The following is a 23,455-nucleotide window of genomic DNA, read 5'->3' on the forward strand; positions in this document are numbered from 1 at the left end:
AAACTTGGCTCAGAGCTACAGTAAATTCTTCAATGATTTATTATGCCTGTGGTGTTCAAAATAGAGTAACTTTTCTAACGGTACATTTTGCAGATATGACACTCCATTAAAACAGGAGGCAAAAAAGCTGTGTTGAGTGAATTCCTGGAACAGCTCTTCAGGATTCCAAAAAAGCCACTTATGAGCTTCTCTGTTTCTTCTCTACAGTATTTATGCTAGATCACAGAATAATGAGCAACCATTAAATGTATGTACTTTGTAGGGCACTTAGAAAACAGTTTTCCCATCACTTAGTAACTCTAAGATAAGTGGAACAGCACTGCACACCAAGAAATGCACAGTATGGCAAAACACTGCAAGTCAGGCTTATAGAAGGGTTATATCTTTATCCACTTTGATACCTTTTCAGTTAATCAAGTATTTTGTGGTTCCATCTTTGGCATATTAGGTACACTGAAGCCAGACTAACAACAAACAGCTGTTATTTATAGCATTTCCCCAGAGATGGGAACGGTTGCTTCTGCACTTTAAGACCAATCATGTTACATCTGTATTAAAATGAGAGGATAAACACGTTTTTACTGCCAGCTCTGCCTAAATTTCAAATAAAACCCACGAGTTAACTTGTGAATTACTCAGTCAACCAATCTCCAGCACCAGCTTACACAGTTTAAATAAAGCATCTCACCAATACACAATACAGAACAAAAGGATGTTAACAGCATGGTCCCAGGTTCAACAGTGTGCTTCAAAACCTCCTCCACGATAAAAGTCAGGAATGGACTGCAGATGTCTAACCTGCAATAACCTAGACTTCAGCAGGCTCTGCTGCCATACCTTCCTCATTTCACAAACTCTTTGGCTCAACTGTCAGCAGTCATACACGATTAAATATGTTAAGTTCCACAACCTACAGGTTTTCCACTCTCCCTGCTGTCCTAAGCACTGTGAGAATGGGATCCCAAGCTCAGAGAGGCATCAAGCCATAGCATGTTTGGTCCTGTGCCTCCAATCTGCTTATATGAAGAAAAGCTTGATCTTGAACTCATTATCTTATAGGCACTGGCTCACTCCTTTGGGGATATATGGGTATTCAGACCTCAGCAGGCACTGAATGAGGACCTGCGGACTGAGAACAAGGCTGGTGGATGTCTCTGCTCAGATCATGCATGGTCATGCCCGCTCTGACATTAACAAGGGTCCTGTCTGGGGAGAGCAGCCTTTTACTAACTTAGAAGGGATAATACAAAGATAAACAGAACAGAAACACCGGTGAGACACTGAACTTTACTGACAGCATGACTAAACCCATTTCCTTTTCTGTTCAAATGCTTCCTACACCACCGGAAAATTTGGTAGTGCAAAGCTTAAACTTACAGTAGGTTTCAAAGTCCATTTTTCTTAATTGGAGCAATTGATACTAAAGCATTTGCTTACTGCTGCTGGCTGGTCAAACAGAAAGGATAAAGGAGAGGAGAAATCTGAAGTATCAGGGGTTAACTTTTCAAAAGTACCTGTGTGCCTTGGGTGCAGAGCTGCGGCAAAAAGCAACAAGACTGCTGCACCCATGCCATATCATCGCTTCTGAAGATGAAAGCATCCCTGAGAGCTCAATGCTTCACAAAGCAGTAATTGCATTTCTTTTACTGCTTTAAGTTATTCAGAAATGTAAATGTGTTGAAGTTAAGCATAGGTGCCTAAACAAAGGTTTGCACATTTGACAATTCTGAGGATCAATTCTGATGATATATCAAACATTTCTTGCAATAGCAAAACAAAGCATGTATTACAAGACTTTAAGAACACTAAGCCTAAAATACAGCAAACTTTTAGGAAAATATGTCAGAAGTATGTTAACTACTTTCTTTCAGTTTTCCTTAATATTTTGCTACTTTTTCTTCCCCACCCATTGCTATATGCAAGAATCCACACAAAGCACTTGGGAAAATTACTTAAAAAGGAGGAACTGGACTGGACATGCTACATGATGGTCAATTAAAAAACTAAAAATGGAAAAAAGGTAAGAAAAAACTGTAAATTTTTTTCTCATAATAATATGCTTTTATATGCACAATAATATATCTCATAACAATATGCTCATAATAATAATGCTTTCAACAGATAAAATTTTCAAACAAATATTTTGGTTCTTGGTGATTATCTTTAATAAACATGCTAAAATCTCACAGGAGGAATTAATGAGTTATTTATAAATCAAGCAATATATTAAATTCTGGTCAATATACAGATGAGCATAAACATGCCTAATGTGCAGTTACATCTAAAACTGTATCACTTCTCACCAGACTTCTTTAGTATCCTACAGCGATCCTCATTTTTAATTAAGTTGTGTTTTTTTAAGTAGCAATTTGCTGCAATACCTGTGACCAGTCATGTTTCACAGACTTCAGCTTCATTTCAAACTGTTTTGCTTTAGACCTTTGTAACAGCAATACCACCCGCTGCTGATTTCTCACCCAGAGTTCAGAGATCCAGATTTGCTTTTATTTCAATTCAAAACTTACACTGAAATTTTGGCCCATGGAAATGGCACCTTTCTATTCCCCTGGATTTGTACTGCATTTTGAAACACTTTGGCATAAAAGGTATTGTAAGAGTTTGGGTCGGTCTGCAATGTATTTCATTGCCTAAATAGCTAGCTGGTTCCCATTTTTACCGGAGTAACGCTGTGGAATGAGTGTGATGAAGCATCCATTAAGGCTTCAAGAGGAACTGAGTACTAAAAAACCTAAACATTCACTTGTTTTATTTTTCTGTTTCTTGGTTACATTTTCAAAGTGTGTCCACTACCACTCCCATTAACATCAGCAGGGGGCTTGTAAATAAGTCTTTACCCAGTGTTTCAAAAAACTGAGCTTCTCAGTGGAAGAAGTGATCCCAATCCATTTCATTACTTAAAGAAACAGAGCAAGACAGCAAAAAGAAAATCAAGTATAGACAAGCACCTTAACACATCTTTGAAGGTTACATTTGGACGCTTCATAACCTCAATTGAAATGTCGATTTTTTTATATACCAAACATAACTCAGGAAAGATAGCCTACTGGCTGGTTAGAAGCATGGCTAAAAATTCAGGTGACAAAATTAAATTAACTGTACCCTAATTAAGAAATTGGGGCATTGTCTTTAACTTGGTAAATAGGTGTTTCATGAAGCCAGACTCAGAGGTGTGGGCAATGTAAGTGAATCAGCCATGTGGGTAGTTACTTTTACTTTTTCCCTGCCCAGCGATCAAGCTTCTGAAACCATACATTCGTTCTAACACTGAGGATCAACAGACATCATAAGCCAGCCCTACAGAACTACCACCTCACAAAAGATGAAATCTTTTAAGAGCTATGCCTCATTTAAAGGACAGGGATAGTCATTCTTATTTTCCATTGAAGTTAGAAAACTACAACGTTTGGAAAAGAATCATGGCTGAGCAGATGTACTCTAGCAGCAATTTCTAGTGCTGCTGTAATTGAGGTTGCATGAGCATTTTGACAATAAACCATACTGCCAGAAAAATCATTCCGTGTTGTAATCTGACATAGAAGACCTCATACCAAGCACAAACTGTTCAGCACCATGAATTCAGTTTGTATGATTTTTGGCTAAGAGGTTGGAAGAAAAGAGAAAGCAAGAAGAAAATTCTTAAAATGGAAGCCAACAATTTAGGATTAACTAGTGTTCAAACAGAATTTGCAGATACTTTTTAGCACAGATGGTTTCTTTCTCCAAACTAACACACATACAACTCCTGCTAAAGACAGCAATGATTTTCAACAGAATAAACATCTTCTAAAAAGCTAAGCTGACATCCTGCATTCACTTTTATATTGAGGAAAAACTCAGGCAAACAATTTTATTTCCAGACAGCAGAACCTGGTTTACTTGCCTGATCAAGAAACCACTTGAAGAATATTAGCAGAATAATAAGCAAACCCCAAGCACAAATGATTACGGCAACCTTAACCTACTGCTTGTTATTTAAAACAATAACCATATTCGTTCCAGTGCTAGGATTTCACTTCTGCTTACATACAAGCTTTGTGAGCCTATGCAGATGGTACTATTTAAAGTGAGCTTTAAGCCAAGGAAACAAAAAGGAGAAGGTTAAATTGTATACAGTTTAGATGAATTTCCTGTTCTTGGTAATCCTTACAGTTTTCTAAAATATATTCTAGTATGTTAGAACTGAGCCTGGTGGTTTCAAACCTGCTACCTGAAAAAGACTGAAAAGCTGAGATGTCTGAAATGTAGAAGAGTAGGTGAATAAGAGTTACTCGTTTGAGGGATTTCTTAGGAAGGGTTGTTCTTTGGGCTTTTGTGATTCAAAAATATGGGGGGGAAAAAAAGTAAGTTTCTTTTTCTATATTCTCACTCACTTGCTCTGGGTACTTGCTTCCAACTATCTCTGCCACAGTGTTAAAGGAAGGAGAGTCTGGATAGGTCTTAGCACCCATCTTCAGGTGCACAACAATCTTAGTGCCCCGGAAAGACATTCGTGACATCATTTCAGCATCTTCCACAGAGATACAAGCAGTGGGAATCCGGGGCACATCACGCTGGTAATTCTGCCACCCAGTATGTGGGCTGTGAAAAGAAAAATAAAAACACAATGTTAACAGCAGCTCCATAAGTTATTATAATTATTACAGAATTATTAAAAAGAACACTTTCTCTAGCATCCCCAGCAGACTCTCAGAAAGAATACAGTAATGATTTTTTAATAAACCTTCTGATAAAAAACATCAGGTGTTTTTACACCAATCAGAATATCTTACTGTTAACATTCTCTATGTCTGGAAAGCTAGTCTGTGTCAGGTCTATTTAGGTCATTGTTCTCACTAGACTCAAGATTTCAACCACTACCTGTAGATGAAAGAACTAAAAAACAAACCACCAACCCCAACAATTGTTACACAAATTACGCAAAGAAGAAAAATATGCACCACCAGATGTAAGGCTTCAGTGTCTTCAATTTCTGAATAGCTATGCCTTGTGAAAATAAAAAAAAAGGGGTGGGGGGGAAACCCGAAACATAATCACAAAGTTCCTCTGACATTTGCAGTGCAATATGGAGCGACTTCTTTCCTCTCAGAAAGCTTCAGACTGTTTCATGACTATTTAAAGCAATTATTTGCCTTCCAGAGGCTCTTTCTACCACCACTGTGTGCAGAGCTAACTGGAGTGAGTGACTCCACATCTGATTTAATGGACAAGTTCCTTAGTAAGTCCCTTCAATGTTTTTTTCACATTTGGCCATTATTTACATATTTCTTATTTTCCAGTGCTTCTGTTGAGATCTTGGGATCTGACTTACAGAAGTACTGAGCATTACAGCTGCAGCTGAAGTCAACAGTTTTAAAGTCACGTTGTATATAAAGCCTGATACGGCAGGAAAAAAAAAACAAACCACGTGTGGGGAAAAAAGAGAAATCAGGATCTAAATCTATGCTCAACTTCACTGATACTCCCAATATTAAATCATTCTCTGCCTCCATTTCCCACTTGCAAAATGGGAATAAAAATGCTTTTTGTTTCACAGACAGGAAAAAAAGGGGGATAAAAATACTCTTTGTTTCAAGAGGAGAGACTCAATGGATACTTGAGAACAATTCTGATACCACAATAATGATCAGAAATCAGTTGGTATACAATGCAACATCCTAAATCCTAAAATAAGCTTAGAACTGCACATTGAATATTAGGGTAAACTGAGTAAGCAGATCTCCAGTATTGGCCATCCTCTGCAGTAAATCTGTAAGCTAAAATAATACATTTGCAACCCTTTATTTCAGTCTGCTTTGTAATTCCCATGTTTCAGTCACTACTCAAGAGGTGTTTTCAAAATACATACAATATTTAGCCATCTGAGGCTTCTTCAATATTCTTCTATGCTATTTGTCTCAGTTACTAAATTCTGACTTTATCAGCGAAATGCCAGTGAATTAAGTTTCCGAAGGAAATCTCTAAAGCTCAATCATATCTTTGCCTACATGCTACCCTATGAGAAACTGTTAAGAGTTGAAGCTTTCAAACCAGATTACAGACATTCTTCACATCAGCTGTTACAAATTTTAATGTTATTTATCCATATATTGATAACAGAATCACAGAATGGTTGCAATTGGCAGGGACCTCTGGAGGTCATCTGGTCCAACCTCCCTGCTCAAACAGGGCCACCCAGAGCCAGCTGCCCAGAACCATGTCCAGTATGTGAAATTCATCACCTATGAGCCTACTTACAGCAGCAGACACATATTGTTATACATTTAAATAAACATTTTTAAAAAAATTGGGGATTTTTAAGTCTTCTAAACTAGAAAAAGCCACTTAATTCCTGGAGGAGATGTGGTGAGGAAAGAGAAATCCACATTGTAAGGATATAGATTAGGTAAACTGGGAGAGATAAGTCAATTCTATTTGTTTAGAGGAATAAATCCTTCTCAACAACAACAGGTCATATTGTAATCAATAACATAACCCACAGAGTAGATAAGTATAAACGTTTATTTGAAAAGAAAATACTAAAAATCAGTTACCGTGGTCTTAAGGGAGCTTATTCAGAGTGTAGACAGATCTGTGTACTAGGTGGCAATATTTTAGGAAATTATTGTTCACAGTTGTTTATAGTTGAAGATCACACAAATGCCGGTGCCTCTTCTCATCAGCTTTGCAGTTCAGGTGACCCATAGCTCACCTTCAAAATAACAGCTACCCTGGTACTCAGAATCTCTTGTGCCACATAATGCTGAGCAGGATAAACTCACACAGACTTATAAATTCAGATATTTTTTTTCCTCTTTGTCCTTTGGTAGGGGGTAAGCCCTCCTTGCCCTCACTTCTACACTATGAAAATTTGCTGCATAGGTTTAATATTTCTTGGAGTAAATGGGGATATACCTAGCATGTTAACCAGGAGACTTTCCAAAAATACAAACACTATACAAAAAAAAAAATTATGAGAATTTCATGTATTAGTGTTCAAAAAATCCCCTACATTCAACAACAGAGCAGAAACAGTTCCTGCTCATTTTAAATTAATCTATTCACCTGTGTCTTCTGACAAGATGTCTTAGTACTAACACGCCATGTACACTGAACTGCAGTAATTCAAGTTTTATCACTGATTTCACTCTCGCTATTTCCCAGATGCTCAAGAAAAAAAAAAAAAAACCAACAAACAAACAACTATAACTGTATTTGTTCTTCCAATATAAGTACCAATTACATTTCTTTCAGATGCTCAATCCCGACGCTCCACCACAACTGTGAATAAACCTTCTGACAACCCACCGAGATGAATGTATGCTTACACACCCTAAATGAATGAACACTTGCAGGTACAAAATTAATCCCAGCTAGCCCAAAAAAATAAACCTTGAATTAACCTGGTAGTCCTGCCTTTTTATGCTCATACTACTATTTTGCCAAGATTATAAAGATAAACCCGACTACCCAAATTAAGACATTTTGGCACAGGCAGGCAGAGCCAGCAACTGTTCAGATAACGGGACCTGAAGGGAATGGATGACTGTCCAAATGATGGCTACAAAAAGGGAAATAGACCCTAAGCATTACCAATACAAAGGCACAAGGCAATACCACAGTACTGTACATTCCCAGTGCTACAAGATGAACTCACATAGAAAACATTAGTGGCAGACACTAAGTGTCCTGAGGTATACCTGATTAAAGTTTACATGCATGCAAAACACACCATGTGTTAAGCATATCTATATAACAGATTGCTTAAGTGTCAGAGTACATAAAAAAAATTCTGTGTAAATGAGCCCCCTTTTATGCAGAGATAACCAAAAACTGAAAAGGCTGATGACCATATGGCAAGACCTGAGCAAGAATTAACTGAACGAAATGGAAATTACTAGCAGACTCTGTGTGTAACAAACGAAGAGGGAGAGAAGAGTCATGAGTTTGGCTCAAAACAGGGCGAAGAGGATGCAGCTCAGGAGAAAACATTTTGGTACTAGTGGAAAAAGAAGATTTATTTTTTTAACTGAGCCTGAATAAACATGACATTGTGGTTATCCTTTCTGTAGAAAAAGAGTTTTACTAAAAAATAAATCTGACTTGCATTTAACATTCCCTGCCCCTTGAAAAAGAAAAAACGAAAAGCATCACATAAAACCAACTAGGGATATCATAAAGCAACCCTAGCTCAGAATCAGCATTCAGCTTTGCAACATTGGTACCTACAGGCAAGAAAGGTGCACCTCTGGCATTTCCTACTAACACCTGGGAGAGATGGCAGCTTCTGCTGCTTCAAATCCACACTCTCTGCAAAATATTGTAACCCAGCAAAGCCTGAATTCATCTTTTGAAAACATTAAGGGTAATTAGGCCACTTAATATCTATCATGTCCACACTCCAATACCATAGTCCGGTGTTCAGTAAAGGAGAGAGGGTGGATGGTTCTTTTATTATTTTTTACTTATTAAACAAACTCGCCTATTCTTCTGATGTCAGATCTACTGGATCACAATCTCCATATTTAAACGACTAAAATAACTGAACAAATCTAGTTAGATTAATCCTTTATAAACCTATTAATGTTAATAAAAAATCATCATCATTCTCCTGCTCAACAGCTGACAAGATTAAGATAAATGAAGCAGTTGGGTTTTACTTTCGATAAACCCCTAGATTTCACATCTTGGAAAGAATTTAAGAGAAGTATCAGTGTGATTAACACAGCTGAGGAAAGGCTCCAAAACATAAAAGCATTTTCTCCATTAGAAGTGCATGTCAAATGAGTAGTAAGAAACAGATGTGGCTTCCATCTTACAGAAAAATGTAAAGGAAGGATAAAAAAAAAAAGTCAAGAAGCAGCTAGTTAGTTTCTCTTCTGAGTAAAATAATCAAATGTGGAGAAACTAAAAGGCATGGACGAAAAGATGTGCTGCTGGTGTCAGGTCAATTCTAACTCTTGTTACTGTGGTAGCTGACCTTGCATGCTTCATTACTTCCTTCCTGGACTACCAATCCTTATCTCTAAGATAAACTAAAATGCTCAAGGACAAACAAACTTGTAAGAACCAGTGCTTCAAGCTAAACTGGATGCTCTGATGGAAAACACATTTCAAATTGAAGCCTCAGGCAAAGATAGCAATCTGCTAAAGGGGGAAGTAAACATGGTGTTACAAGAACTCTAACATGACTAAAAGGAAAAAAGAAATCCGAAAATCACTTCATTATATGAAAGCTTATAAAGATCTTTTTCAACCACAACGTGTATACACACACCCCTAATGCACAATTCTTTTCAGCAACCTCATAAAGCAACCTAGGGTTGGGAAATGCAAAATGAATGTTGTCTAAGTATCTTTACTCACTCATACAAACACATCATGAGACTCTAATTACATACATGACCACCTATTTTATACAGGACCCACGCCATATTCACTGTACCAACAACATGTAGACTAAACATTCATTTCAGGTCAGCTGGTGTGTTATTATTGACTTAAATCATAAAACACATTCTTGAACGGAACCATGATTATATTAATCACTAGCTATACCCACAGCAAGATCACAGCCTTAAATCTTGGTAATAGGCTCACTTCCCCCTCATACTTCAGTTCTGCTTTTTCATTTGCATATTCTACATATCACAGAAAAAACTCTCACACACAAAGCTTTACACTTGGAAGGAATGACGGGCCATCCTGTAGCAAAACAGAAGGGAAACGGTACATCTTGATCATATGCTTTCCTACAGAGAATAGCTACTCAGGAGTGCCTCACTCCTGTATCAGCATGCAAGAGAGCAGCATGGCAAGGGCTGAGCTCCATTCAAGTAAATTCCCTTTTCAAGCACCACAAAGTCCTTACAAAACAAAACTTGTCCTTGTGTGCACTCAGACTGTACGTTCTTTCAAGATTCTCACCATTATCTGGATAGAGAGGCCAAACTGTAACAGAATTAGTCAAAATGTCAAAAGTATTGTTAATCTTCTCAGAAGAATCAGGCCTTTAAAAATAAAATTAAGACTATTCCCCATTTACAACCACTTGGCAAAATATAAAAGAAATAAATTCAGCCTAATTTTGTGTTTCTGTCATCACTTGTCCCACGATTCTCTGGCTTTCTTTGCTTCTTATATTGGCTTTGTAGGATTTGATTTGTTGGTTTACAGTAAGTTGAAATAATAGCAAGACTGCTAAATTTGCAACAAAAATTGAATATGCACAGAAAATTTTAAGAAGCTAAGGAGACAAAATATGATGTGGTACAACTATGGAATCAAATAATATAGCAGTCTGTTACCAAGGATAGAATATTTGGAGTCTAGTTTTACAATCTCTTGCAGATTACTTTGTACCAACCTTTAATTGATGTAGCATCTGCACTAGTGTAATGAAGTGTAAGGGAGACTCCAGAAACTATTTGCCTTACCAAGAAAAACTCCCTTTGAAAAAGAGTACGGCATTACTGTTACCACATGGAGTGCATTTTCATTAACGTTTAGAAAACTGCATCTAATCAGTGCTAGGCACTCATTAAAATTAGGCTTTACCAAACAAGCATAATAGCTTTGACATAATTACATATATGCTAGGCTACAGAATGCAACTAACACGTATATGTTTGTATTTCATTATAATATTCAATACCACATGCACCAAGGGAACTCTATGATAACCACAGAAGTTTTTTAAAAATAGTGTAGATTAGATTCAGTTTGTCAAACAAGGAACAGAAAACAACTATGAATGGTAAAATGATCAAATGAAGCAAGTCCAAAGTATTCCACCCTGGGACTATCCAACTGCTGGGAAAGTAGGAAAGTCTGCACAATCCTTTCCAAACGTCTGTAGGAAATGGAAGCATCAGCTGCTCTTCAAGTGGAAAAGAAACTTTCTGCATCTTAGAGACATGAGGATGACTCTCCAGCAGCTGACTATACCTTAAGGGAACCATTTAAGTCATACACCTGTTTGGCCGCCTCCTGCTCAATAGGAACAAACAAACTCCCTCCTCCTGTGTTTACAACCCCACCTTGTGAGAACACAGCTGCCTGCTGCACACTACCATAGGTATGCTACCAGAGGGCTCCTGGAGGGAACACCAGTGACAATCCTAATTACCAGCAGCTGCAAGGCTTCTGGCTTCATGGGGTTTCTTTTTATTTTTTGTCGAACTCCTGGCTTCTCAGCCTTGAGCAGAAGCCATATTTATATCTTCAGTGACCCCTCTATCACCAGAGACTAGTGAGCACACAGGACAAATTCAAAAATCCTCACTGGAAACAGCTGTTCTATTTTATACTTACAGGAAGGATATAAAAAAATCCAAACAAAAAAAACCCAACACCAAAACAACAAACCCCCACATTTTCTTTATTTGGAAAGCAGAGAATCAGACAAAGAGGCATCACAGGGCTAGCAATACATAAGCAAACTAAGTAACTGCTAGCTGACCTGGCCTTTGTACCTCCTCCCTTTACACTAACAAATGTCAGTTTGTTATTATTGGTAATGAATTCTTACATTAAAATTATCAGGCACAAACAGGTGTGAAGAGGCATCAGAACCTTCAGGGTAGGATCAACCACCTTATCAGTGCTTCCAAGCCTCTGCTTCATTGCAGACAGTAAGTAGCAGGGAAGATCAAGCTCTCCCATACACAGGCATATACATTAAGCCACACCAAAAACTTGAGCCTCCTCTGGCGCTGCATACAATATATCATGAGAGAGTATGGGGAGGTTCCTCCTCCTTTTGAAAGAGAGTCATGGTAAAGGGTAACACACAGCCAATTTAGTGAGCTGCAGGAAAAGGGTAGAGATGGAGGATACCATAAAACCAAAACCACAAAGCTGTCCACAAAGATAAATAGAGGGGAGCGAGGTCTGAAAGGAGGCAGGGGAAAGGTTCAGAAGAGGGTATGGATAGAACTTTTCTCATTCCCCTCCTTCTTCACACCAACACCATTCAAAGTTGTACACTCTTCGGGACACTATCCTGCATAAAAAACCCTGAAATACAAACCTAACTTCAACACAAATGTATTTAGGAATAGCTTTTCCCTACAATAGATTGGAGCAATGCAAACAAAGTCTCATGTTTACAGTGTACAAAGTAAGACTTAAGAGTCAACAAGGCAAGCTAGAAAAAAACCACAAGGTAGAAATGGGAATGACAGAGGGAAAACAAATCTCTGAGAAGAACAGTATCTTAGCACCAAAGGCAACTGTGTAGACAGATAAAAGGGGAGACCTTTTAAACACTAGACAGTAGAATACCTTAGACATTATCACCATAGGCAGCATGGAAGTAAATGCCGGGAGTAAAATAGAAGAGAGACAATAGAGAAATCATCATCTTTTCTGTTGTTTGGGAGTATAACCCTGTTTCCAATGAAAATCAGTGGCAAATCTTCCATTAATTTCAATAGAAGGGAGCGGGGAGGAAATGCTTTAAAAATTGACTGGTTATGAGAAGAAAGAGCAAAAGTCCTGACTGGATTCAGTCTCAAGCAGTGAGCAAACCAAAAGCCACTACACAACACTTATCTGGGTGAGCCCCTATATTTTCTGAAGAAAACTGAAACTCAAACATTTTCACTACACAAATGCTTCTTTTACTCCCACAGATCTAATTTTTATAGAATATTAAACTCCTTTTTGATGTTCCACTAAACAACCCAACACTTTCGCTGTTCAAATAAAAAAAGTAATTTCAGGTCAAGAGAATAAAAAGTACGTTAGTAAAAATAATACAGAGGGGGTACCACTTACTTTTCCCCTTAAGTGAGAGACTTTAATAGTGCCACGTGAAAGGAAGTATTTTAACATCACTTGATCATTATATATGCCTATGTGGTTCACATATTACACAACATTCATGCAATGTGAAATGCAATGTAAATGCTTAAGTGATAAGAATACATTATCTAATAGTGTATTGCACTAATTTGATAAACTCATTCTCCAATAAATGGTACGGTTTTATTTTAAAACTCAGGCAAGTCTTGCCTGTTGCTCCCAAAGTTACAGATACACCCTGAATTTTTCAGTGTCAAACTCAAAATCCACCATAAACAGAAAACCTCCTGTTAGCAACAGAACATACTTTTAAAGCTTATTATAACATTATAATAACTCCTGTGAACTAGGACGAAATATTGAACAGCACTGCAAAATATCACGCCAAGCATGAGCATTCTTTCCCCAGCTGCGTTTGCTGACTGTGGCAGATTCTCCCAAAAGCTTCATAATCTACATCAGATGAAATTCAAAATGTCTCAATAGGTACGTATTTTCTCGGAACAGCTCCTTTCCTGGCAATTAGTGTTGTGTCTGGGAAATACGAGTGTTAGGCTGAAAAAAAAAAATATCTTTCTAGTGCAAACCATGGTTCGGAGAATGATTGAATCAGTTCTGGGGATCTTCCCATGCTGCTCGTTTCTTTGGGAGCATGCAAGAACACCCAGTGCACAGCAGCTGCCGTGAGGAAATGAATGTAGGGGTTTCCCAAGAAAACAGTTGTCTTGAGAATTCAAGTCATTTTACCTTCCTCAGAAGGAAAAGAGAAATTGCTGTCAAATGGCAACACTTCCTCATTGTTTTGTTTTAGAGATCAAGTTTGTTGTGCTCTTAAATACATACTATATACTCATACTACTTTGCTTATTGTTTGAAGGTTTGCGCTCTTCCTATTTAATCCTGGAGATGCGCCAATTCCTTCATCATCTGCTGAAGGGGAGAGAAAAGATTATTCTCAACCCCACTTTTACATTTTATGGATTTCTTTAACATCTAATAAAGAGTGCCTAGGAGAGTCTCTGGTGAAGAGAGACTGAAACAATACCATTTTCTTTCATTTTCATTAGTCGGTCTGTGTTGCTGAGGAAAATGTTGTTGGAAAAAAGGTAGCAGGCTGGAGGCTTTTGTTGGAATGTACAATAATGATCATTACTTTTAGAGTCTGTACATAAATTTAAATACACAAATTCTTTTGGACCTTAACCACGAGATACAGGCACACAGCCAGTCAGACCAGATGCAGTGTGGTGGTGTAGAAGATGAACTGGATTTAGGGACATGATGAGATTCCAGACTACCTGAAAAGTGACAGCCACAGGAATGCTGAAGCTCTCCGAGCTCACCTCTGGTACCTCCAGAAGAAGAGGGCTGTCAGATGGGACCATGGTCTTCTCCACTCCCTCCTCACCTGTCTGTCCTGGGTGTCACTCTTCTGCTCAGACAGCCTCCACGAGGAAAAGCATGCAGCAAGCCTCCCGCCTTCATAGACTTGTGCATGCACCACAGCCTTAGACCTCAAGATAATAAAAACACTGAAGCACACCTAGCGCAACACTGCAAGACAGTAACATAATAAAAAGTGGGAATTTTCTTCCCGGTGTTCAAATGCTAACTAGGAATAATTTTTACCCCCTGAAGAACACTATGCAGGAAGATTATCTTACTGATTGTTAATGTTTAATGTTAACACTGAGACCATGCATGTAACTTCATAAATATAAACAAAAAAACTGTTAAAAACTTGTATCTACTTAGAAAGAAGTGTATCATATAATTTTAGAAGCAGAACTGTGTTTTACAAGCAAACACGCACAGGCTGAATTACCTTGCAGTTGTCAAGGTAAAATTTGTTTATGTAAAATACTCTGTACTACACTTCTGTATAAGCATAGTGGAATGACTGCAGTCATTCACTGGAAATGGTACTTGTTTCAAATCTAGCTTGTGTATAAACTGATACTGAAGTTCGCAGAACAACTCTGTGTGAAGTTCATAACTATTTATCGCTTAAAGCAGTTGGTAAGTGCAGTCCAAAGATCAGTTGCAGCTTGCAAAGCCTTTGTACACCCAGCCCCCAAAGCACACTTCCAGTAGTTTCATCTATATGAAGATAGGGGTTCACTGACCTGCACATGAACCTTGTGATGTAGCCCATAAAGACTAACAGTGTTATCAACATAACTCCTGGTTTTACAGGACAGTGCTTGATCCACAACTTAACCACTGAATTACGCACCTGCAGTGAACACTTGATGGTTGACATGAGCCACGGTACACTGCAAATCACACATTATCCCTTCTTGCTGCCAGAGCTATGAAACTATGGAGTGGCCTGGCTGCAAAAACGTATATAAAACATTTTCTTTCTTGGATATTAATGATTTGTCAAACATTTGGGGGAGACAGACCTGTCTAAGAGCATCCTTTTGACACTGCAACAGCCAGGCTGTCCAGCTCATGAGCTCTGCTCCCCACTAACCCTTGCAACATCCTTCTGAAAAACTCAGGTGGAGGTGGAAAAAACAGTGTACTTGTGGTTAGAACTTCTCAGCCATAAACATACTTGGACTAAAAACCCCTTCAAGCCTCACAGATACTTTCTCTAATACCCAACAGTTACCCAAGCATACCAAACTGATCTGTGTGCTTTGAAATCCCTTTACATTTTCCTTAATTGGCTAGACTGACTTAAAAGTAACAATATCCTCTTCCTGTAGCTGTCCTGTTTGTATAGATACACAGCCAAGCCACTGCATGATGAGCTGACGCTGATTGAAGCATTTAAAATTGTTCTTTTTACAGATTTTGTATTACAGCCATGACCAATTACACTAGTTATATTAATTTAGACACCTTATGAGAGACATCCTCAGAGGAACAAACAGCATTCTCCTTGCCATTCTCAAGAAACTTCTACGGACAAGTATTACCTGGAAATCTGATGCTTTACTACGGTGCTCCCCAACTCCTAGTCGTCTTTTTGCAGTTCCCTGGATTTGGGCATCTTTTCACGAACTCTTAAATCATTCCACTAAGTCATATTGAAATAAAAAGGAATCAAAGGTACTGCTCTACATGGGAAAGGGTTAAAGGAATCCATCACTGATTTTTGAAGTACCATACAAAGATGTACATGACTGAAACCTAATTTTAGGCACTGAAAAACAGATATGTTTCTAAAAATCATGAATTGCAGCTGCACTTATTATTCCAAGTAGCTCTGCTAAAGTTTTCTCATGGGTACGCCTATTCACATTGCATTTCTGGCAAGACTGAAATGTTAGAATTCTCTCAGACACTGCAGCACAGCATTTCTGTTTTCCTAGGTTGTCAGTATTATAAACTAAGTAAAGCAAGAGAGGAAAAAAAACACATAGTTTTGTGGAGTTAGAGCTTTGGATAGTCTCTCAGATGAATCGCACAGCCCAGGATTCTGGACTCCAGGTGCTGGCTGCATCTGGAGAGTGCTGAATCTCTCCTCAAGCTCTTTGGCCTTGACACAAATATAGAATCCTCTAATGCCCTTTCTGGAGATAGAGAGCATGTACTCAAGCTGCCTGGTCCCTTCACGCTATTTCTGGCTCTCCCATGTCCACCCAGCAGCCACTGCAGCTTTCTCAGAGCCTGAAACTGGGACTGGGAGCCCAGAAGGTTGTTTCCTTCTCTGGAGAGCAGGGAGAGACTCTCAGAGGGAGACATAGACCACCTCAAACAAGGATCACAGTCTACTCCCTGAAAAGGTGCAAGCAATACACAAATTATAGAAGAATAGCTAAAACTTCCCTTATCTCCCACCCGTGAGCTCACTCTTTCCAAACCTCAGACTTTTGGCAAAATAACATTTGAACCCCAGGATGTGATTTCTAAAGTTCATGTTGTTCTTGATGACAATGAGGTGTTACTAAGAAAAAGCCCTGTACTTTTATGAAATTCTAGCTCCTTCATGCTCTTCCCAATGGCTGCAGCTCTCTCACAGTGAGTTGTTACTGAATTGAACTCAAAACCCAAATGTTCTGAGTTACAGTCAACCAATTGTTACTAAATATTTAGATTTGAAAATACAATACTCCAAGGTAACAACCTGTAGGCTCTGTCATTCACCTTCTGCCAGAACCTTCCCACAGATGTCTGTTATAACAACCCAAAATCTCAACCTAGCAGAAGTTAACAATCAAACTCACTACATTTTATTTCACAATAAACCCCCCATGTTTATATAATGGATTACTTATAAGCAGCAGTTACCCACTGTTATTAATACTATCACCATTACTTGGTTTTGGTACAGGCAAATTATTGCAAAATCTACTAATGACTACCTAATCACAGTTTAGAAGAGTCTGCTTTTAATGTGTCTTCTTTACAGCAAACACTGTACAAATGTTACACTAAATTAATATTCAAAAAAATATTACCACTACTTGCAAACAGGGAAATAGAGAAATAACTGTGAGCTACTAAAGATCCCACAGGTACACAAGGCAAAGTTATTAATGGATATTCAGAATCCCTGGTTTTGGTAATTCACATGATTATTCACCCTCATCTGACAAAAGTATCTTTTGTTGTCCAGTGCACAAATGTCTAGAATCGACCTGGATTTTCCAGAGCTAAATGGCACAATAGTTTCAGTAGCTATTGTTGAGGTGTATTTTGTGTGCTTCACAGTCACCAGCTAACTAATGTGATGAAATCCAAGTAGAAATAAATAAATCGGAAACTACGTGGCTCCTTTCTGTTTCTTATTCTTAGAATAAATGTTCTTCTTTTGTGATCACAGTACATTTAAAAAACAGGAATTGCAGTCAAAGCTCAACCCTGCTTAATAATAATAAACAGAAACGTACCAAAGGCAATCCCTGGTATTAGACAGCCAATGCAGAAGTACTGTGGACAGTGACTAGGAAAGCAAGGTAACGGCGAAACAGCGTAGCAGAAAAACCAGATCCTAGTCACCTACCCAGCTAATGACATATGGGAACGATCTATAAATACTAAACCAAAGGTCAGACTTAAAAAGGAAAGTTGGAAGAGAACAAAGTTACAGCTTTAGGTTTGCACCATCCTCCTAAATATAGAAACAAAATGAGAGAAAGTACAAGGTGCCTGAAGGAGAGGACAACAGGCAAGTAATCAAAGTTGGCATCACTGGCAGAGCAGAGACAGGAGTTGGCACCTCTCATTCAATAAACCAGATGGAGAAGGATTTTCACCATTTAGCCCTACCCTGCAGGCAAAACCAGAGGATTAGTATTTGATGCAACAAGATGGACACATTGAGAGAGGCTCAGGTGACTGATTGGATTTGAAGGCGAAAACAAAGCTGGAGAAAAGGATTAAAGTAATTGAAATGGTTACACAAGACATTACTTCTGCAGGGAAGAGCCCATTATTACTGCTGACCATAATATTGGGCTACATTTAGAAAACAACCCTAAACAACAACTGTGGAACAATTGGCTTTGATTTCCTAAAAACACAAGTCAAAATTTGTGTGCCATAATTAAGGGGTTTCATCATACAAACAGGTCTAGCTCATGATACTTAAATGCCTGACATACATCATAGTAGAGCTAACACAGCAGGGTGAGGCCATCCTATGTGAAGGCAACACTTAATGAAATAACACAGAAATACCCTACCATATGGACAAGCCACAAGCAAGACTGTGGGAAGTGGAAGAACCAGGGCTCCCTACCCCCTGAAAAAGCATGCAAGCATTCTTGTAAAGAGAAATCATAATACTGTGGAGTAAACCATACACATTTGCTGAGATTTTTAAGCAAACAAGGCAAAACAAAATGAGGAATTAGCATTTCCAAATCTTCTGCATGCCTGGGGCATAAACCAGAGAGACTGTGGATATTAACAGTTGACTAGCACATTAAGTGTATTTTAAAAATGGCACATATATTTGTCTGATTTTTAGTTTACATGACATAAGCAAAATGTTACACATCAAAACAAAACATATTGTATGCATGAGACTGATTGTGAAGCACACAAATCCGGACAGCATTCCTACATAAACCTGTGTTCACTTTTGGAAATCAGCAGTAAACCTTGAAAAGGATACTTCAGATATTTTACAGCAGACAGAACATGTTTCATAAATAAAACTTTAATATATACATGTCAAAACTGTGCTGTAATATGTAGACAATTGTTAGTAACACATCAGATTAAGAACAATATCAAATAGATTCTGAAAAAGTACGTGGAATAACACAGGGAGTAGACACAATACTAAGTGGGAAGTACAAACTGGAAAAGCAGTTATAAAACATGAAAAAGATAAAATTGGATAGGCAGGTGAATTTATATAGTAGACCTCTGTACAAGCTGTTTCAGCATTGCCTGGACCAAAATCAAAAACAAAGTTGCTGTGTAACTTTAAATTAATGGGGTTAATCCTAGAATACATCAAGAAACAGAGTCTTTACTCTCTTTGGCTTGGTGGTTTGGTTTTGTTTGTGTGGGTTTTAACAAAAAAAAAAAAGGGATAGTATTAGGCTAGGATACCCCAAACACCAATTCTGTACCGTTCCGGCACAACCATTCTGGTACTATTTAATCTCTTCCAGTTTTTCAGAGCCATGTTCTCATGTGCTCTGGAGATGAACACTCCAGATAGAGTCCTCAGTTGCTGCACTTACACAGGAAAAACCACAAAGAATTACAGAGAAATTGAAATGACAATCCACATATTTCTCAGATCTTAGCAGCAGCTGACAATAAATACACCCATTGTGAAAATAATTCATTGTCATTGTATTACTCAGATTCTTCTCTGTAATCTTTATCTGCATTTTCATTGTCAGGTTCTTCTTCAATCCTCTACACTTATGGTCATCACATACTAATGAGACACTTGGCAGTGTAATCGAGAAAATTGGATATTGTCAGAACACTAAAACAGAACACGCAATTGGTGGTTCAAGACACTACAATCATGTCAGATGGTTCTGAACTTACTAGCGAGGCTTTCACAGGCACAGCAACTCCTACAGGCTCAGAAGGAAGGGCTGGCAGCACCAAAGAAAGCCAGAGCTGATCAGGGAGTAACAGGAAACCACGGGGAAAAAAGTTCCCAGTGCTCAACTCACAGCAAGCACAGCTGTACCTCCTTAAAGATCAGTACAAGAAAGCCAAAACTTGGCAGTTTTATATGATCAACATCTTTATATACATGAACTAGTAATGCAAAGACAGAATAAAGCTGTTCCTTTAAATCTTACTAACTCCAGAATATCACTAAATCTAATCAGTGGGTGCTCATGGTACCCGAAAAAGACCAGAGTTAACACATTATTCATGATATGGGTGGCCACCTAGCCATCAACAAAATGTATGAGTCAGTAATGTTATGAGAGTGGGTGGGCTGGAAGAGAAGAAACCAAACCTCGAATACTACATTAATAAAGGTTTACCTTGGGAAGCTATTGTTGACAAAGTGAGATTTCAAAAGGACTGTTACCCTCACAGCATCTTTTTGGATAGCACAGTCTACTGACAAAGATTTTACGAGCCCTTTACCCGCCTCTACCAAAGTTACAGGACACTGCTTATATTACTAGACACTAAATGGATGAAACTCTTCCCAGTTACATGAACATATTCCTGAACAGGAGTAGCCAATACTAGGAGGAGGTAGAGAAAGCCCTTGTCAGTGTCATCAGCATTTTACTGACTTTGTAAGAAAAAGAATATGCCAGGTGTATGAAATTACCCAGAGGTTTCAGATGTTACACCAAACCCTGTCTACTGGTTTCGCAGTAAAAAAACACTTATGCAGTTCAAAGCAAAAAGAGGCAGAAGTCTGGCAAAAGCAAAAGAGGGACTGGGACTTAAGAAACATCATCTACAGACTTCTCACTATTAGGAAGTTACCTGAAATTGGACTCCTTAATCACTGCTCAAATAGCAAGAACCCACTGTACAATATGATTATCTCCTAAAGCACAGGCTCCATTTCTTCTGAGGACATCTTAAGTTCTCTTGCTGACAGCTAGGATTTGGCCAAAAGTGAGCACGAAGACTGCACTGCAGAATGCAGTCTGGCATGTTGACCTTCAGGGAACACAGGAAGCAAAGTAAAGATTAATGAATTGTCAATCAACAACATATACAGAGATCCTGGAGGGAAAGCCCGTAAGTGCAGGGCAAGAAAATAAATCCCATAGCCCACCACCAATTAATATGTCTAAGGGCAGCAAGACAACATGCACAGCACTATGAAACATAACTAGAATCTTTCATGAGCTCACCAGAGACTTATAAAACATGGCCTGCTTTTATTTCCTCATTACACCACAAACAAGGGTTTTATCCTTGTTTTCTGGTCCCTTAGTAGAACACAAGACAATATTGCTGTATCCTATTGCCACAGGATCTTGCCTCAGGACAGTCTCTCATTGAGATGTCTCCCATGAACACTTCCCACAGCTATACTGATCCCATAAGTGAGAAGTGTTCCCAAATAATCAGTGGTGCTTCCTGATTTCTTCAGTCAGGCTACAGCATTACTGTTACATCTCTACAGTTATCACCCAGCTTCCTGCTGCCTTTATGCCTCACGCATTCCCCAAGCCTGCACAAAGCAGACAGAAGATACTTCCTACTTAGGAGAAACTTTTAATAACAATTCTGCAGTGTCAAAAGCGAACACACACAATATCAAGCAAGGGAGAATCAGGCTCGTCAGTTATCAATTTCCTCAGAGATCAATTCTAAACTACCCTGACTGCAACTGCATTCTCCTCCCCACTGGAAGAAAATAACTGTTCAAAGTACACATTCATCACTTCACCTTGGGCGCACAGAACTCACATGCTAGGAGGAAAAAAACCCAACAATTAAAACCCACAAGGCAATAATGAAAACAGGTACTCTGTCACTGGAAGATGGTAATGAGCAAAGGAAGTTTATCAAGTACATAAATGAAGGCATCAGATCCTTCATTCAGGTCAGATCCACACAATATAAGCAAACTGTTTCTTTTCAGTACATCCAGCATCTAGCTCCCTAGAAGTAAGAGTGGTGGCACTGCTCATAATAGCATACACCAGGACCAGAGAACATTGCATTACAAGCAATCAAGAAAAACTCCAGATACCAGCTTACCACTGTCACAGAAATGAGAAAGGTAAATATAGTAGACACTTTTACCCAAGGAATGTAGAAATAGTTTACTTTTACACTCACAGAAATGTCTTGTGCCACAGACATCCTTTGAAAAACATTATTTCTGGAGACAACTCAGGAACTTTCTCCCTTTAAAAGATCTTTCGCAGTGCTTTTTCTTGACAAAAAGGCAACCTGGTTTTGTCATTTCTATCAAAAAGTATTCAATAATAGTTATGTTTGATTTTATGCACATATCAGCATGAAGGAGACCTACTTGGCTGACATGCAGTGAATATCCCTAAGTTTGTCTTCCCTGACATAGAGAAAGCCTTGTCTCTGTCCCTGTACTTGCTCTTGGAATTGCCATTTGGAATCAAGAGCCACAACCTGCACTGATGAAGTGAATCTTCCTATCACAGAGGGCACATCTCTGGCCACTATAATAGAAATTACACCACAAATGGTTTAAATTATTATATAGATTATGTGACTTTCAAAAAGGTCTCACATGGTATGTCCATATTAGCCTTTTAGTTTGAATAAAGAATGAGCTTTTGAAGTGAACCTCCCAAAATCCTTGCCTGGCCGATGACCAAGCAGTCTCTGAGCACCAGGTCAGATTGCTGTCTGATGAAACTAAAGCAGAAGATGCGCTCAGTAAGTGCACCTAGCACGGCCCAACTGCTAACACATGCCCAGTATCAGCTGTTGCACCTAAATCTTCAGGAGCATTTTGGTTTTTTTTAAAAAGTGATTTTTACTTTATTTATAATAACAGATGGAAAAACTCCATTGCAACACAAGGATTTTTGTTTTGAAAGATGTAAAAATGATTTGCAATTAGAAGTGGAAAAAGTTAGGACAACCAGGAAAATATTTTCCCTAATCCCAAGGGAAGACAACACAAGATTATTTCATTAACAAAAAACCAAGGAAGCAGGTTTACAGATGGACTAAAATACATCCCATCCCTGCAGACTTGAGAGCCCAAGGCTAGCTAAATCAGGAGCAAAGAAAAAATTGAGAGGATTGAACAGAACTGCAGGAAATTAACTCACATACTACATGCTCTAACAGGCTAAAAGCCAAAGTAACTGCAAATTCCTGAACTGACAGCACTTGGAGAGGATTGGCCAAAATTCAAATGCACCCACAGCACCAGCAGCTCACACACTCTAAGCCTGTACACGCAACCAGAGATGATACATGTCTCCAGCTTCGATCCAGCTATGCATCCTGCAAGCGCCAGCCAGGCTGGCCCCTGAATGTGGCCAGACATGCCAGTAAGGCTGCATGGCTTCAGCGGACCAGGAAATCATGTCACCAGGGTGCCATAGGCAGATCAGAAAAAGGTGCGCATCAGCATTGCGCAAAAAGATGGAAGTGAAGCAAAAACTTACAAAAATTAATTATACACAACCTCCTACTTCAATTTGTACACATAAACCAATTTAATTATTTTCTTTTCAATGGTGCCAGAGGCAGTGAACAATCTTAAACTCAAATACCTGAGGAAAGCTAATTT

General features: G+C 38.6%; 1 protein-coding gene across 4 annotated transcripts in view; it reads right to left on the reverse strand.

The window, feature by feature from the left end:
- Nucleotides 1-23,455, reverse strand: part of CPQ (carboxypeptidase Q) — a 163,695-nt gene that overhangs the window by 99,663 nt on the left and 40,577 nt on the right. For all 4 annotated transcript variants that reach the window (XM_056332648.1, XM_056332645.1, XM_056332646.1 and 1 more), the window contains one exon: nt 4,392-4,599. In XM_056332648.1, coding sequence (XP_056188623.1) covers nt 4,392-4,599 — 208 coding nt within the window. The remainder of the gene's footprint in view (nt 1-4,391; nt 4,600-23,455) is intronic.

Source organism: Falco biarmicus, chromosome 3, assembly GCF_023638135.1.
Source record: "Falco biarmicus isolate bFalBia1 chromosome 3, bFalBia1.pri, whole genome shotgun sequence".
Classification (NCBI taxonomy): Eukaryota; Metazoa; Chordata; class Aves; order Falconiformes; family Falconidae; genus Falco; species Falco biarmicus.